Source organism: Mustela erminea, chromosome 19 (assembly GCF_009829155.1).
Source record: "Mustela erminea isolate mMusErm1 chromosome 19, mMusErm1.Pri, whole genome shotgun sequence".
Taxonomy (NCBI): Eukaryota; Metazoa; Chordata; class Mammalia; order Carnivora; family Mustelidae; genus Mustela; species Mustela erminea.
The window spans coordinates 41,935,236-41,953,322 of record NC_045632.1 but is presented as its reverse complement, the minus strand read 5'-3'; the positions used below and the strand labels follow the sequence as shown (position 1 = coordinate 41,953,322).

General features: G+C 43.3%; 1 protein-coding gene across 1 annotated transcript; it reads right to left on the bottom strand.

Annotated features, from left to right (window-relative positions):
* Positions 1-760: 760 nt before the first annotated feature.
* Positions 761-17,965, bottom strand: CMTM2 (CKLF like MARVEL transmembrane domain containing 2). Its single transcript, XM_032326327.1, has 4 exons — positions 17,543-17,965; positions 17,242-17,400; positions 1,818-1,919; positions 761-1,361 (listed from the first exon to the last, which is right to left on the bottom strand). The coding sequence occupies exons 1-4, from the start codon at positions 17,777-17,779 to the stop codon at positions 1,146-1,148; spliced, it is 714 nt and encodes a 237-aa protein (XP_032182218.1). The 5' UTR covers positions 17,780-17,965; the 3' UTR covers positions 761-1,145.
* Positions 17,966-18,087: the final 122 nt, after the last annotated feature.

Genomic DNA, 18,087 nt, shown 5'->3' with positions numbered 1-18,087 from the left:
CTTTCTGCAGGGTTGTGCCTCTCCTGCCCAGCCTGGTTGGGTGCTGGGGTGCTGCAGAGGGAGTAGGGACTGGAGGCGTGGGGGGCCTGTGAGTGGGGCCATCCAAGCCCCTGGCTCTGCATGCTTCCCCCCACTCCCCTGGAATGCTAGGCTGCATCTTCCTTCCAGCCTCTTTCCTGGCAGAGGCGGACTGTGCCACTTCAGGGACTCCCCATGGCACACAGGCCATGACTCGAGTCACAGCCATGGCTCCCATGGACCTCTCAGCCTGCCTCTCATCTCATTCCTGGCTGGGCTGGGGTGGGGGGTGCCTCATTATGCCCCCCCCCATCTCCTCTAGCTCCTCATGCATCAGTTTGGGACCTTGCTTTCCTGTCATCTGGATGACCCTTCTCGTGCCACATGGCTGGTCTGTCCAGTGAGACTGTGGCCCTGACTGAGGCCTGTGAGTGAGAACTGTGGTTCCAGGGCCCAGCTGACCCTGGCTCAGGACTTATGCCCTGGTCCTCACTGAGGGAGACACTGTAGATCCTAGAGGGCTGCTTGGAGTCCCCTCAGTTCTTCCTGTGCCCATCCTGCCTGGCCCGTGTGCCAGCCTGACTGTGGCTCTTGAAGGCCCTGAGCCCTGAGGGGACGAGACCAGCTCTTCACCCTCCTCCTGAGTGCACCTCACAGGAGGACCAATGCTGAACTACAAAGTAAGAGGAAGGCACGCCAACAACTGATTTTTCTCATAGGAACTACCCGGATGCTTTAAAAAAAAAAAGCGTGGGGGATAAAAATAGCCATATGAACAAAATGTTCATTTTCTTTTGTAGTCTCTTGTTTTCCTCTGGCCCTTCAGGCTGATCAGTTGACAGCCGGTATCACCCACACTGGTGGTCCCCCAAAGCTCATGTGCCCTGCAGGTACCCCAAGAGCCCAAGGCCTGGCCTTGACCTCTGCACTAAAACTTTTGTTGAACAAAATAATGTTTACATCAACTTTAAGCTTTGAAATCCATTTAAAGAGGAATTTCTTTTCCAAGCAAAGGTGATTATTAGGATGGAAAGGAAAACCATTCTGGAGAGAAGACAAGATAGACAGTGGACATATGTTTTGTGGTAAAACACGCTATCGCTTTGACAATGGGGGTCTCTTTGCCATCATTTCTTGCCTCCCTTTCCTTTATCCTTGGCCTTTTCTGGTGCCTTTTCCGGGGGCTTTTCTCCTGCCTTTTCCGGTGGCTTTTCTGGTTCCTTTGGCTTTTCCCTTGGTGGAGGGGGAATCAGCACATTCCTTTTGACTTTCTTGCCTTTGAAATGTTTTCTTTGAAGACATATGTCAATTAAAGCGAAAAGTCCAGCCACACCGATGAGGATCTGGAAAACAAAAGAATGAACTTTTACTTTTCGTTCCAAAGCTGGCATAGTCTTTCCTTGTTTTAATTCATCAGCAGGTGCTGGTTAAGACATCCCTTGGTCCCCCCCAACTTCCAGATCAGAGATACTCTGATTTTGCCCCTCCCCCAATCTCAGCCTCCCCATCCCCCCTACCCCCCCTCCAAAAATGCATCTCTCTTCCCTTCTCTTAAAGCCCAGCCTGGATGTGGCCCATTGCCTTAGGGATCAGGGCAAGTAGGAGGAGGAAGCCCTTAGCTCCCTTGACTTTCTGGACCACATCTTCTTCACTGGAAACACTGACCAGCTTTATTTCTAAACTTTGCCTGGGTCCCAAGATTTTTTAAAAGAAAACAAGTCCTTAAGTCAGGAGAGAACACCCATTCTCCAGAAGAGGTGATTTCTGAGCAAATGAAGTGCCCAACACGGAAGACTCACCACAGCAATTAAGTAGGGCGTTGGCATGCTCGTCCGGCTTTTCACCCCGATGACAATGGCCCCCACAAGGAAGATGCAGGCGAACAGGTCATTGAGAAGGTCCTGAAAGCGTGGGAGGTAGGAGAGCCAACCTCAACTAGAGCCAAACCCCCTTCAACACCCAGCCTGGCATCGCTTCCCCCGGAGGGGATGGTTTCCAAACTTTGGCCTCATTTTAAAAAAACCTATGTAGGAATATGAGTATGCATCAGCTGGTGGATGTGCTGTGCTCCCAGGGCTGGGCCCTGTGTGTTGAGGCCCAGGGCGCCTAATTGCCTTCATGGACCCCTCTGCTGCCATCTCCTCTGAAATCACACATTTAGTGGCTCTTTCTCCCCTCCCCTCAATATTGATTTAAGTAAATGCACAACTGTTCAACTTAATTGTGATACAACCCCTCATCATCTTTCTGTTCTGGGGGCCAGCTCCCCTCTCTGGATCCAGGGTGGGCTGTGTCGCTGGCAGGAGACTCCGTTGGATTCTGGCCTCCCCAGCTGGGAGCTGGGAGCTGGGAGCTGGCAGCTGCCTTCTCCACCCCTGCCCCCACACCCCCTCCCTATCTTACTTCCTAGACAGTCTCCCCTTTGCAAGGCCACACTGCCTCCTCCACCATCAGCCCTCCTTCCCTTCTGGCCTCACCCTTAAGCTTGCCCCATACTTGTCTCCCTTACCTTCCTGAAAAAGTCCAGATGTTTGTAGACTGGGCAAAAGGCTGCTTTCCCAGCAGGCACCATGCGCAGCCACTCCCTGACATAGCCAAGCTTAGAGTTGGCCAAAGCATGGCCATCTCAACACAGCTTGCCCTCCCCACCGCTCGTGGGGTGATGGTGGCCCAGAGTTTGTGCACCCTCTTAATCCTCTGGGCAGCAGCCAACACGGCAGCCCTGGACGAGGCCTGCCCTCCCTTCCCCTTGGTTCCTGTGATGCCGTTTTCTGTTCATTGTCCTTCCCTGGCTACTTGTCGAGGGCCTGTTCTTTTCTTTTTCAGGTTTTTGAATTTTAATACATTTCAAACCTCCCAGTCCCCATTCCAACCTCCAGCAACCATGAACTACTGAGATTAAACAGATGTTACTATCTTGCAATATTTACTTAGATTGCTTAAAAAAAAAAAAAAGCCAGAAGTAAAACTTCTCAGAGCCACAGTGTCACCATTCTAGCCCTTCGACACCCCTCGCTCACAGGCAACTACACGTGCTGGAGCTAATGGATATGTTTCCCAGGAATGTATTCCATATTATATATTCACAGGCAGTATATGCTATTTTGTGTGTTTCAGAAATTTAAATTTAAATAAAATATATCTTCTAGCATTGTCTTTTTTTTTAAAAAAATATTTTATATATTTATTTATTTATTTGGAGAGGGCAAGTGCTTGTGCAGGGTTGGCGGGGGTGGGGTGTTGGAGGAGGAGAAAATCTCAAGCGGACTCCATGCTGAGCACGGAGCCTGATATGAGACTCGATCTCACAACCCTGAGATCATGACCTGAGCTGAAATTGAGTCAATTCCTCAGTTGGCTGAGCCCCGCCCCCAGGGCCCCAGCATTGGTTGTGTGTGTGTGTGTGTGTGTGTGTGTGTGTGTTTGAGATTTTATTTATTTATTTATGAGGGAGAGAAAAGGGGACGCAAGAGCAGGGGGAGGGAGAAGCAGACTCCCTGCTGAGCAAGGAGCCCAACTCCCGTTGGCATCCCAGGATGCTCTCATCATGACCTGAGCCAAAGGCAGACACTTAACCGACTTTAGCCACCCAGGTGCCCCACAGCACTGGCTTTTTAAACTGAACAAAGTTTGTGAGATTTATCAATTTTGAGAAGTACATGTTGAATTCACGAATTTTAACTGATGTATTCTATGAAGAAACCAAACTAGAGACATTAGGTTGTTTTCTACCTTTAGGAAATTATTATTACAAACTCGGCTGCAGTGAACACCCTTGTCTGTGTCTTCTTTGCTTATTTCCTCCTGGTATGAACCAGTAATCAAAAATCTCCCAGTGAAGAAAAGCCTAGGACCAGATGGCTTTCCTGGTGAATTTTACCAAACATCTAAAGGGGAATTAACACGAGTCTTCAAGCTCTTCCAAAAAGTCAAAGAGGAGAGAATCACTCCCAAAAATCATTTTATGAAGCCATCATTTTCCTGATACCAAAACCAGAAAAGGACACTACTGGAAAAGAAAATTTCAGACCAATCCCTGATGGATAGAAATGCAAAAAGTCTCAATGAAATACCAGCAAACCAAATTCAGCAGCACATTAAAGGGATCCTCTACCATGATCAAGTAAGATTTGTCCTTGGGATGTAAGGAGGTTTTAAAGTTATGCAACTCGATCCATGTGGTAGGTCATGTTAGTAGAATGAGAGAAAGAATCACATCATCATCTTAATAGACAACGAAAAAGCATTTGACAAAATTCAACAGCTATCCATGAAAGAAACTCTTTGCAAATCAGGCATAGAAGGAACATGCCTCAACATAATAAATACCATACATGACAAACCCACAGCTAACCTCATATTCAATGTCGAAAGGTTGAAAGCTTTTCCTCTAAGATCAGGCACAAAACAAGGGTGCCCACTCTCACTACTGTTCAGCAGTGTGTAGGAAACTGAAGTAGAACAGTCAGACAAGAAGAAGACATAAAAGGTCTCATCATATCCCTGATCTCATTCTTCTTTTCTTTTCTTTTTTATTTTTTTAAAGATTTATTTACTTATTTATTTGACAGAGATCACAAGTAGGCAGAGAGGCAGGCAGAGAGAGAGAGGAGGAAGCAGGCTCCCCACAGAGCAAAGAGCCCGATGCAGGACTCAATCCCAGGACCCTGGGATCATGACCTGAGCCGAAGGCAGCGGCTAACCACTGAGCCACCCAGGCGCCCCAATCTCATTTTTCTTTCGGTTTTAAAAATGTTGTTTACGATGTCTTCTGTTGTAAGGTTTTCATTTTAATGCGATGTATAGTTTGTCCCTCTCTCTTGCTCACACACACATTCCCAGGAACATTTATTAAATATTCTGTTCAATGCTTTTATAACGCTACCTCTTTCATATACCGAATTGCCATATGTATGTAAGTCTGTCTCTGAGTTCTCTTTTTATTCCTTTGTTCATTTTCTCAGGCGACCTTAGCAAGATACCACAGATTGGGTGGCGTAGACAACAGACATTTATTTTCTCACAGTTCTGGAGGCTGGAAATCCACAATCGAGGTGTCAACATATTCAGTTTCTGGTGAGGGGCTCTTTCTGGTTTGCAGATGGCTGCCTTCTTGCTGTGTCCCCACATGGCCTTTCCATGTGTGCACAGTAGGGTGGGGGAGAGGCAAGGGGAGAGGGGTGAGGGAGAGGAGAAGGAACAGATCCCGCTGTTGTCTTTTCTCATAGGGACACTCATCCTGTTGGATCAGGGTCCCACTCTTAGGATTTCATTTCATCTTAAGTACTATTCTAGAAGCCCCATCTGCAAGCTTAGTCACTCTAGATGTTAGGATTTCAGCCTGTGAATTTGGGGGATACTCATTCAGTCCGCAACAATTCCATTAGTCTTTTTGTTAATCCTTGAGCTAATACCAAAGCTTTATCGTAATTCCGGTGTCTTGTTGGGTGAGTCCATCCTTGTAAGAATTTTAGAATTACCTTGTAAAGTTCCAGGAACAACCTCTGTCCGGTTAGAATTTCATTTACTTTATAGATTACTGTGGAATTAAAAGGGTATCATGTTTATGATAGCGGTTCTTCAGATCTGTGAATGTGGTATATTTTTCCATTCTATGTAGAGTTTTCTTTTCTATCAATAAGTTATGATCTCTGTGTAAAGTCTTACATATCTTTGAATGGGTTAATTATAAGATTCTTCTAGTTTCTGTTGCTGTTTTAAATGGTTACTGTGAAAAGTCAGATTTTCTCCTTGTTTATTGCTCATATTCAGAAATGATACTGTATTTGTCTCTGGTTGCCCTGCGGCACTCAAGCAGTTCTAAAAATTTCACTGTAGATACTCTTAGATTTTCTATGTAGAGAATCATATTATCTGTGAATGATGCTAGTTTTTTACCCCTTCTCTATTCATACACTTTTTGTTTTTCTTGTTAAGATCTTCAGCACAGTAATGTACAGGAAGGGGGACTGTAGGCATGGCTAAGGAAATGCTTCTAAAGTTTGACCATGAAATGCACTGGTTATTGTCTGTTTGGGTAGGTATTTATTATTAAGATAAGGAGGTTCTCTTTTAAAGTAGTTTGCTGAGAGTTTTCTAAAAATTAGTATTTAATATTACTAGCTTTCCTGAAGCTTGTGAGATGACATGGTTTTCTTCTTTAGATACAAGCATTTTAAATTAATAGGATTTTGCAGACTAAACCATCTTTGCATTCCTGACCCATACCCTGATCATGATGTATTGCTTGCTTATACATCGCTTGATTCAGTTTGCTTGTATTTTTTTTCAGTTTGTTTATATTTTATTGAGGATTTGTATACCCACATTCAGATAAGCCAAGCATACTTTACTTTCCTTATAGGTCTGCTTCTAAGGTCAAAAGCCTACTAGATAATACAACATATTATCAAGCCTTTAAAAAAGAAGAAAAAAGGGACAGATCAATGAAACCAAATGTAAAATCTAGAAATAAACCCTGCATTTGGGATTTTAACATTTAACAAAAATGCCAGTTAAAATCAGTGGGAAGGGTCACCTGGGTGGCTCAGTCAGTTAAGCATCTATCTCTGGCTCAGGTCATGACCCCAGGGTCCCCCAGGGAACTGTGTCAGGCTCCTTGCTCATTGGGAAGTCTCCGTCTACCCCCTTCCTTTTTCCCCTCCCCACACTTATGTTCTCTCTCATTCTCTCACACATGCTCTCTCTCTCTCTCTCAAATAAATAAAATCTTAGGGGCGCCTGGGTGGCTCAGTGGGTTGGGCCGCTGCCTTCGGCTCAGGTCATGATCTCAGGGTCCTGGGATCGAGTCCCGCATCGGGCTCTGTGCTCAGCTGGGAGCCTGCTTCCTCCTCTCTCTCTCTCTGCCTGCCTCTCTGCCTACTTGTGATCTCTCTCTGTCGAATAAATAAAAATCTTTAAAAAAAAAAATCTTAAAGTCAGTGGTGAAAAGATATACTATTTAATAAATGAATAAATTGAGTGATAGGGTAGAACAACTGGATAATCCTCAGGATATAAAGCTAGAAGGGCACCTCGGTGGCTCAGTTGGTTAATCTGACTTGATTTCAGCTCAGGTCATGATCTTGGGCTTGTGAGATTGAGCCCCACATCAGGCTCTGCACTGAGTGTGGAGCCTGCTTATCATTCTCTCTCTCTCTCCTTTTGCCCCCCCCCCAAACACCTACCCGGTGCTCATGTGCACACCCTGTCTCTCTTAAAGGAAAAAAAAAGATATAAAACTGAAGTCATTATTCACACTATATACCAAAATGACTCCAAATTAGTTTTTAAAAAAGATTTTATTTATTTGAGAGAGAGAGAATGAGCGGGGGGGGGGGGGGGGGGAGGGTCAAAAGCAGACTCCCTGATGAGTAGGGATCCTGATGTGGGGCTTGATCCCAGCACCCCAAGATCATGACCTGAGTTGAAGGCAGTTGCTTAACCAACTGAGCCACCCAGGCTCCCAAAATAACTCCAAATTCACCAAAAGATTTAAGTGTAAAAAGTGAAACAAGTGCCAAATAAAAACATGGTTGAATTTTTTATAACTTGTTTTTCTATTTCTTTTTGAGTCAATTTTATGTTATATTTTTTCTAGGAAATTAACAATTATCTAAACTTTCCAATTTATTGGCATAAAAGTCCACATTTTCCCTATAATCATTAAAAATTTCTTTTTGATCTTTTTTTTTTTTAAAAGATTTTATTTATTTATTTGACAGAGAGAGATCACAAGTAGCTGGAGAGGCAGGCAGAGAGAGAGGAAGGGAAGCAGGCTCCCTGCTGAGCAGAGAGTCTGATGTGGGGCTGGATCCCAGGACGCTGGGATCATGACCTGAGCTGAAGGCAGAGGCTTTAATCCACTGAGCCACCCAGGCACCCTGATCTTTTTGTTTTAAAGATTTTATTTATTTGAGAGGGAGAGAGCTTGAGCACAAGCAGTGGGGAGGGGCAGAGGGAGAAGGAGAAGCAGACTTCCCCTGGAGCAGGGATCCTGATGTACCCGTTTCTGGGAACCTGGGATCATGACCTGAGCTGAAGGCAGATGCTTAATGACTGAGCCACCCAGACACCCCAATTTTATGACTTTTTCAAAGAACTAGATATTTTGTTTTGTTGGTCCGTACTGTGGATCTTTGTATCCTATTTCATTAATTTTAGCTCTTATCTTTGGCATTGCCTTCTTCTTAATTCCAGTGTTTTATTTTGTTTTGGTACCTTCTTACAACTATTTTCAGTTTTCTTTTCTACTTATATAGATTTGAATTTGAATAGTTTAGGGACATTCTACGGATAGTATCTGTGAATAGTACATAAATACTCAATCTTCTTATGTTTGGGGAACACACTAGATTTCCTGGCAGTCAGGGATTGAGTTAAATTTTACAGACTGATTTCTAATTATATTACACTGAAATTAGAGAATATGGTCTGTATGATATCAATTTACCTACATTTACGCTGTGGTCTTATTGAGGATAAATTTTAAAGATTTTATTTATTTGAGAGAGAGAGGGCACACAGGAAGAGGGAGAAGCAGACTCCCCGCTGAGCAGAGAGCCCAGTGCAGGGCTCCATCCCAGGAACCCGAGATCATGACCTGAGCTGAAGGCAGATACCCAACAACTTAGCCACCCAGATGCCCTCAGGGTAATTTTTTAAAAAAGATTTATTTACTTATTTGAGAGAGAGAGAGAGAGGGAAAGAGAGCATGAGGGGCCGGGGAGAGGGGGAATATCTGTTACAGATTCCCCACTGAGTACGGAGCCAACATGAGGCTTGATCGCAGGAGCCTGCGATCACAACCTGAGCAAAAATCAAGAGTTGGACCAACTGAGGCACCTAGGAATCCCGAGGATAATTTTTATGATTCTTCCAAGTGTACTTAAAAAGAATTTATAGCCTCTTCTGTCGGGTATTGTGTTCCACATGTTCTATGTATGCCATGGACCAAGCTATCAGTTGCTGACAGAGGCATGTTAAAATCTACCACTATAGTTGCTGTTTGCCAATTCTTCCTTATAAATAACTTCATTTATATACATATATTTTATATTTGGGGGCTATCTTGTTAGGTGCATACAAGTTCAGAATTACTACAAATGGTAATTTTTATAAATTTAAAAAAAGTATAAAATTGGCTTAATCTGGTATTAAAACTATGCCAGCTTTCATTTAGTTAGTATTTTCCTTTTATTATTTTTTCCATCTCTTATAGCTAGATTAAAAAAAATCAATTCTTAGAGTCCTCTGTCTTTTAAGTGAAGAATATTGTCCACTTATATTTGCTACAATTTCTGATATACTTGGTATATACCACCATATAAATGGTATTTCTACCATTTTACTTTTTCTATTTAACATACACCACATTCTTTTTCTCCTTTTCCCTTCTATTGACTTAACTCTATTCTCTTTTCACTCTTTCTCCTCATTAGGTTTGATGTTATATGCCTGGGAATTCTATTCTTTTTTAAAAAAAATTTATTAATATATTCTTTAGCAGAATACAGAATTATGTTTTAATATGTTAGTGTTAACATCATTACCAAATGTCCTTCTAAATCAACGACTTTTCATTCCTGTCATACACCACTGCTGTGGTCCTAACCTGTTACTGGGTTGCTGCTGCTTCATTTCTACCTTTAGTGTTCTCTCCCCACCTCCTGAAACTGTTAATAACTTTTTTTAAAACCCCAATTCTGTCTTAATGTTTATTTAGTTCAATCCACAAGCTCACTAGGCTCTTTGCTTAGTGTTCCTTTTTCACATTACATCTCTTTTTGGTTTAATTTCCTTCTTCCTGAGGTACATCTTTCAGTAGTTCTTTCAGTGAAGGTCAGGGACAAGAAATTGTTTGATTTGTTGTTTAAAAATATCGTTATTTTATTCTTGCCACCTCATCCCTTTAAAGAAATTATTCCAGTGTTTTCTGGCCAGTGTCACTGCTGTTGAAATATATGAAGTTAAGTCTAATATTTTGAGGGTTTTGGGGGGGTTTCTTCTTTTGTTTTAAGGTAAGTTGTCTTTTCTTTTGGTTTGGTTTGAAGTTTCCCTTTGTTTCTGGTGATCAGCAGTGCCTCTATGACATGCCTAGGTGTGGTTTTGTGTTTGTTTATTTTTCTTGGTACACCTTTGAGAATTCATGTCTTTTATTAAATCTAATATAGTATGGCCACCTCAGCACTTTTTTGGTCACTTTTTACATGAAATATCTTTTCCTGTTTTCACTTTCAACCTATTTGTATCTTTGGACTAAAGTGAGTCTCTTATGTTCATATTATATCAGTTTAAAATGGATCACTCAAAAAATCCAATCTGATAATCTCTGCCTTAATTAGAGAGTTTAATCCATGTTCACTTAAAGTAATTACTGATAAGAACTTATTTCTGTCATTTTGATGTTTGTTTAAATATTTTATTTATTTATTTGACAGAGAGAGAGAGAGAGAATGAGATCACAAGTAGGCAGAGAGGCAGGCAGAGAGAGAGGAGGAAGCAGGCTCCCCACCAAGCAGAAAGCCTGATGCAGAGCTCAATCCCAGGACCCTGAGATTGTGACCTGAGCTGAAGGCAGAGTCTTAACCCACTGAGCCAACCAGGTGCCCCTTGATGTTTGTTTTTTACATATAATATCTTTTTGTTCCTCAGTTCCTCCATTATTACCTTCTTTTGTGCTTAATTTTTTATAATGTACCAATTTCATTCTTGAAATTTTATTTCATTTTCTACACATTATTTAGTTAATTTCCTAGTGGTTATCTTGGGGTTACAGTTAATATCTTACATTTACATAGTGTAGCTTGAATTGATACCAACTTAGCCTCAATAGTATATAAAAACTTACTGTTGTCATTACAAATTATATCTTTACATATAGTCTTATTAATATAGATTTATAGTTATTTTTGTATGCATTCATCTTTTAAAGCCTATCAGAAAAAGAAGCTACAAACCAAACATACAATAACACTAGCTTTTATATTTACCTATGTAGTTATCTTTACTGGTGTTCTTCATTCTTTTATGTGTTCAAATTACTGTCTTGTGTCCTCTCATTTGAGATTGAAGGACTCTCTTAAGCATTTCTTTTTTTTTTTTTTTAAGATTTTATTTGTTTATTTGACAGACACAGATCACAGTAGACAGAGAGGCAGGCAGAGAGAGAGAGAGGAGGAATCAGGCTCCCTGCTTATCAGAAAGCCCGATGCGGGACTTGATCCCAGGACCCTGAGATCATGACCCGAGCCGAAGGCAGCGGCTTAACCCACTGAGCCACCCAGGCACCCCTCTCTTAAGCATTTCTTATAGGGCAGATCTACTAGCAACAAACTCCCTCAACTTTTGTTTTATCTAGGAGTGTCTTAATTTCTCCTTCATTTCTGAATGATAATTTTTTAAAAAGATTTTATTTATTTATTTGACAGGCAGGGATCACAAGTAGGCAGAGAGGCAGGCAGAGAGAGAGGAGAAAGCAGGCTCCCCGCTGAGCAGAAAGCCTGATGTGGGGCTCGATCCCAGGACACCGGGGTCATGACCTGAGCCAAAGGCAGAGGCCTTAACCCACTGAGCCACCCAGGTGCCCCCTGAATGATAATTTAAAAAAATATATATTTATTTATTTGAGGGAGAACACATGTACAAGCAGGGGTAGGGGCAGAGGGACAGGGAGAGAGGAAGAGAGAAACAGAAGCATACTCTGCACTGAGCCTGGAGCCCAATGCAGGGCTCAGTCTCAGGATCCTGATATCATGGCCTGAGCCGAAAGCAAGAGTTGGGTGTTCAACTGACCGAGCCACCAGGTACCTCTTAAGTGGTAATTTTTTAAAAAAGATTTTTTATTTACTCATTTGAGAGGGACAAAGAGTGCAAGTGAGAGCACAAGCAGGGGAGAGTGTTCGAAGGATAGGGAGACACAGCAGACTTCCCACTGAGCAGGGAGCCTGATGTGGGGCTTGATCCTAGGACCTGTGATCATGACCTGAGCCGAAGGCAGATGCTTTGCCGACTGAGCCCCCAAGGTGTCCCTTGAATGGTAATTTTTGAAGGATAATTTCAATTTTGAAGGGTATTGTATTCATTTCCTGGAGTTGCCCTAACATAGTACCACCAACTAGGCAGCTTAGAACAACATAAATTAAAACAAAACAAACAAACAAAAACTAAAAAAAGGCACAACATAAATTTATTGTCTCATGGATCTGGAGGCTGAAGTCTGAAATCAAGGTGTTGGCAGGGTCATGCTCCCTCTGAAATGCTAGGAAATGATGTGTTCTGGCCTCTCTTCTAGCTTCTGGTAACTTTAAGTATTCCTTGGTTTGTTTCACCTTCCTGTCTTCTTCCTGTGTCTTCTCACATCACCTTCCCTCTGAGCACATCTGTCTCTGTGTTCAGATCTCTCCTTTTTATAAAGATACTAGTCATACTAGGTTAGAACCCACTCTAATGACCTTCTCTTAACTAGATCTGCAGAGGCCCTTATCTCCAAATAAGGTTATTTTCACAGTACTGGGTGTTGGGACTTCAACATATTTTGGGGGGACACAATTCAACTCATAACAGATAGCAGATGTGAAAAATAGGATTCTTGGTTGGCAGGGTTTTGTTTGTATTGTTCCATTTCTTTCCTAAGTCCATCATTCCACTGCCTTGGGCTTCATAGTTTCTGATGAAAAATTGGCTGTTAATCGTATTAAAGATGCCCCTGTAGGAAATTAGTTGCTTCTGTCTGGTGACTTTCAAGACTTTGTCTTTTGACAGTTTGATTATAATGTGTCTCAGTATGGATCGCTTTGAGCTTATCCTACTTGGTCCTTTCTGGAGGTATAGATTTGTATCTTTTATCAAATTTGGAAAGTTTTTGACTATTTCATTGAATATTCCTTCTTCTCCATTATCTCTCTCTTCTATTGGGATTCAGCATATGTTAGTATACTTGATAGTGCCCCATAGGTCTCTTTAATTTTCTTCATTCTTTTTCTTTCTGTTCCTCAGTCTGGATAATCTCAATTGACTTATCTTCAAGTTTACGGATTTATTCTTCTCCGTGCTCAAGTTCACATTAAACTGATCTATTCAGGTTTTTCATTTCAATTATATTACTTTTGGCTCCAGAATTTCTTTTTGGCTCCTTTTATAATTTCTCATTACTGATATTTTCTGCTTCTGCATGAATTGTTCTCCTGGTTTTAGTTCTTTAAGCATTTTTAAGATAACAGATTTAAACTCTTTGTCCAATAATTCTAATATCTGGCCTTTCTCAGAGACAGTCTCTTATTAATTTTTCCCCCATGAATGGGCCATACTTTCTTATTTCTTTGCATGCTCTATAATGCTGAGTGTTTTAAATATTATAATGTAGTTACTCTGTAAACCGTTTTCTACCCCCCTCCCCAGAATTTATTGTTGTTTATTGTTGTGAGGTGTAGACATTTGTATGTTTAATGACTTTCTTCTAATTTTTTTTTAAGATTTTATTTTTTATTTATTTGACAGAGATCACAAGTAGGCAGAGAGGCAGGCAGAGAGAGAGAGGAGGAAGCAGGCTCCCCATGGAGCAGAGAGCCCAATGCGTGGCTTAATCCCAGGACCCTGGGATCATGACCTGAACCAAAGGCAGAGGCTTTAACCCACTGAGCCACCCAGGCGCCCCTAAATTGTTGTTGTTGTTGTTGTTGTTTTTAAAGACTGTTTTCTTCCAATGCTGCCACTGAAGTCCCTGTTTCACTCACTTAATTGTCAGTTAGTGATTTGAAAGAGATTTCCTTAAATATCTGAAACAAACACAAGTACTCTACCAGTCTTTGCAAGCTGGCTTTGTGTTGAGGCACTCCTTCAGCACCTGTCCAGGATGTTTAGAATTCTGTTTTCACTTGCTGCTTGTGCATAGCCTAAAGGTAGGTAAGGGGCAAAAGCTTAGGGTCTTTTATGACTGTGTGTCCAGCCCTCGCCATGTGTGTGGCCTTCTGGAGTCCCTGAGGTATGTGGTAGCTTTTCACAGGTCTTATTCCCCCACTGAATCTCCTTCCCTAGCTTCTTCCTTCCCAAATTTCTGGTCTATTGCTTGCCTCATCTGGTTTCCCATGCCTCAGGTGGTTATAGTTAGTAGATATGCCTTTAAATGTTTTTTTGACAAATGCTATCCAGGAGGCTGCTTCAGCCCTGAAAAAGCTCTGTGGCAGGTGAAACAAAGTCAAGTTCCTGGGCCTATCCCTCAAGGAGCCACCAGACAGCTAAAAACACACAACCATGATTTTTTGAGAACAAGGTCTCAAAGAATGTGACCGGGAATGTGGGCTGTTGTCTTCATGGCTCTGGACAAGCTAGGATGTGAAGATTGGGGGACAGTTAAATTAAAATGCCACAAGACTCTTAGCAAATTCAACAGCTTCTTTCTTTATTAAGCATTCCCCTGGTTGTTGTTGTTTTTAAAGATTTTTATTTTATTTATTTGAGAGAGAGAGCCCAAGCTGGGGGAGAGGCAGAGGGAGAGGGAGAGGCATACTCCCTGCTGAGCAGGGAGCCCCAGGTAGGGCTTAGTCCTAGGACCCTGGGATCATGGCCCGAGCCAAAGACAGACACTTACTCAACTGAGCCACCCAGATGCCCTGTGTTGTAAGTTTCTTTTAAAGGTTTATTTATTTATTTGAGAGAGAGAGAGAGAAAGAATGGGGTTGTGGGGGAGGGAGAGAGAAACTCAAGCAAACTCCATGCCCAGGATGGAGCCTGACGTGGCGCTTGATCTCAAACCCTGAGATCATGACCTGAGCTGAAACTAAGAGTTGGATACTTATTCGACGGAGCCACCCAGGTACCCCATAAGTTTTTTTAGTTAGATTCCAGAGTTCTGAAAAAGTTGATTCTGGCAGTTTTTGACAGCATTGCTTTAGTGGAGAGATAGAGTTTTGGTGTTTCCAACTCTGCCAATGACTAAAATGACTAATGACTAAAAATAGTCATTAAATGGGGCACCTGGGTGGCTCAGTGGGTTAAAACCTCTGCCTTCGGCTCGGGTCATGATCCCAGGGTCCTGGAATTGAGTCCCACATTGGGCTTTCTGCTCAGCAGGGAGCCTGCTTCCCCTTCTCTCTCTGCCTGCCTCTCTGCTTCCTTGTGATCTCTCTCTGTCAAATAAATAAATAAAATCTTTTTAAAAAATAGTCATAAATCTGGAGAGTTTGCAGTCATTTTCATGTTGAGTATTTCTCCTCCTCCATTCTTTTGAGTCTCTTCTTCTGGGATTCCTATTAGACTTATGATGGACTTCCTCATTCCATTTTCTCTATCTCAACTTCTCTCATATTTTTTCTCTTTATCTCTCAGTGCCATATTCTGGGTAATTTCCCTGTATCATTTGGTTTGCTAATTCTCCAGTTTTGTTTGATATGTTTTATAACCCATTTATTGACATTTTCATTTCCATAACTATATGTTTTAATTCTAGGTATTATATTTTATACTTTAAAAAAAGTATATTCTGTCCTCGGAATGTCTTATTCTGCTCTTAGGGCTCTGTTTATGTCTTTAATTCTTTTAAGTATATTTCTTACTATTTCCAGACAGCTCTTCTATTAATCTCGTATTCTCAGAGTTCTAATCCTCTATTTTGTTGTTTTTGCTGATTCTCAATTCTTGGACATGGTAATGTTAAAACTCAGGTGTTTTGTAGTTTTGGATTGTGAGTTTGTTTTTGAAAAGCCTTTCCCCCCAATCCCCACCGGTCCTGTGGGAACCTTTTTATGCTCTGATTGTGACTTTGCATTTGTTTCTGTCAGGAGCCCCAGGGACATCACCAGAACCAGGAGGAAGGAATTAGAGGAGGAAAAGCCTTGGTCTCAAGCAAAATGGGGAGTTAGAACTGAGACCCCTGAGTCATCGCCACCCCTGTTTTTCCTTTCTGGCACTCATGTGTTTCCATTTTTTCCCTACTGGCTCAGTCATTCAGCTACAGCAGTTGTGTTTACATTTTTTGTAGTAGTTTTAGGTAGGTGCGGGAGAAAGATTTTCAGGGGTTATTGATTTTTCATTTTGCTGGAACTATCTTCTCAAGTGCTTTGGCTGGGAACTTGCCCTCTGGCTGTTCCTTGACTTTGTCTGCTGCTTATCCCTCTCCCAAGAGTCTTATTTGGTCCTCCTCTCCTTTCTCCTTATATTGGGGGTCCTCACCTACACTGCTGAGACCAATGAATCCCTGGGCCCGAGGCACTTTTGATCAGGAAGCAGAACCAAGTGCAGTTCGGGGCTCAGAATCTACTGACAAAGCTGGGTTTCGATCCTTTTTCTGCCACTTACTAGCTGAGTTACCTGGGGGTGGGTCTTTGGCCATTCTGAGATCGGTTCATTTGTAAGGCAAGTAAAACCCTGAGTTTAGTGGGCTGGAGGCATGCTATGAATGTGCAGTGAGATGGGAGTTCAGTGGGTGTGCTCTGTGGCGATACATGTGATGGCCAGGGTTTCAAGTCCCTAAGTTCTCAGGCACAGCATCAAGCACTTTGCATTTATTTCTCAGGCATAATCCCATGAGAGGTTATTACTGCCCTCATGTTATAGAGGAAGGAAACAGAGGCCACAAGTGGTTGGGTAACTTACCCATCTCCTGTTCCAATGGATGACTGCTTTGGGCTTAAGTCATTTTTTTTTTTTTTTTTTTTGAGAGAGAGAGAGAACATGTGAATGGAGGAGGGACAGAGGGACAAGGAGAGAGAGAATCTTAAGCAAGCTCCATGCCCAGTGCTGAGCACTACAGGGGCTTGATCTCACAACACTGAAGTCATGACCTCACCCAAAATGAAGAGTCAGATGCTTAACCGACTGAGCCACCTTGATGCTCCTATGCTTAACATCCTTTACAGGGATAGTCCCTGGAGTTCTAAGACTGCTTTAGAAGGGATTTCTTTAAAATTCTCATTTTATTTTACTGATTTATTGGAAGACTGGTTTTCTTCTTTGAATTCTGGGGATGGGGTACCTTCTGGAGTGATCTCCCCACTCAAGTGTGAGCTGGCATGGAGGCCCACCCCCACGACCCCGAAGCTGGGCTCTTTGACTCTCCTACCCAACTTCAGCTGCCCCCTACCCTGGCCCCATGGCAGGTGCTGAGCCCGTGCCCTGGACACAGATGGGGCAGGTGGCACATGTCTCTCTGGTCAGTTACTTTCAGGGACCAAGACCCACATGTGAATGCTCCCCAGCCTCAGGCTCTTCCCATCTCCTTTCACTTACAGAAATGGGCCACAGGATGAAGGGCATGTATCTGTTGATGGCGAAGGTGTAGATAATGAAGAAGAAGCAGAAGACGGACAACTCCATGGTGATGATGAGTGTCAGGAGAGGATGCACGGTGGAGCCGGTGAACATAACCATTGCAGCTATGAGGCAGCCCTGCTGGGAGACACGCACCTGAGCTCTGGCAGAGGGTTCTCACTGGCTCTACAGCCCTTCTGGAGCCCCTCTGCAGCCTGCTCCTTGTCTCTCTTCCCATCATCACCTCCCTCCCCACCCCAGGGGTACCAGACCAACTTACCAAGCTCAGGAGCTTGACCTCAGCGTGCCCCATAACCCAGAACTCTTTATTGCTGTCCTTGAATTCCCACTTGTAGCGGCGACAGCCCTTCCTCGTGCCCACCTCATCCTGGGGCTGCACCGACTTTTCCTTTTTCTTGGGCTTCTGATCTTTGTCTTCGGGTTTGGGGTCCCCCGGAGGGGGCGCGTCTTCGGGCACAGGGTCTGCTGCTTTGCCCTTTTTGCCTTTGTCAGCCATCTTTGCGTGGGAGTTCTTAACTTCTCACCGCCTGTCCGATCCCTCCTGCTGTGCCCCGACAGGCCTGGCCTCTGAGCGAGCCTGGTGCCCACCGACCTGCTCAGAGGTCCCGCTCAGCCAACGGCCAGGACTGGCGAACGCCAACGCCTGGTGCTCCCCCGCGCGCCGCGTCTCCCTGCGCCGCATCACCTGGCTCCGCGGCGCCACCGCTGCCCAGTTGCACCGCGAGGACCCCAGTGGGTGCCGGTCGACTGCTTCCAGGGTCACCCACCTCCATGCGGGAGCCCCCGCCCCTTCTCCCCCCACCC

What these genes read in the sequence shown, in the direction of transcription:
- CMTM2 (XM_032326327.1), bottom strand. Translation starts at nt 17,779, where the DNA reads ATGGCTGACAAAGGCAAAAAGGGCAAAGCAGCAGACCCTGTGCCCGAA. An exon ending in TCATCCTGTGGCCCATTTCT is followed by an intron (nt 1,920 to 17,241) that starts GTAAGTGAAAGG and finishes CCACGCTTTCAG; the next exon opens with GACCTTCTCAATGACCTGTT. An exon ending in CGCCCTACTTAATTGCTGTG is followed by an intron (nt 1,362 to 1,817) that starts GTGAGTCTTCCG and finishes TTTGTTTTCCAG; the next exon opens with ATCCTCATCGGTGTGGCTGG.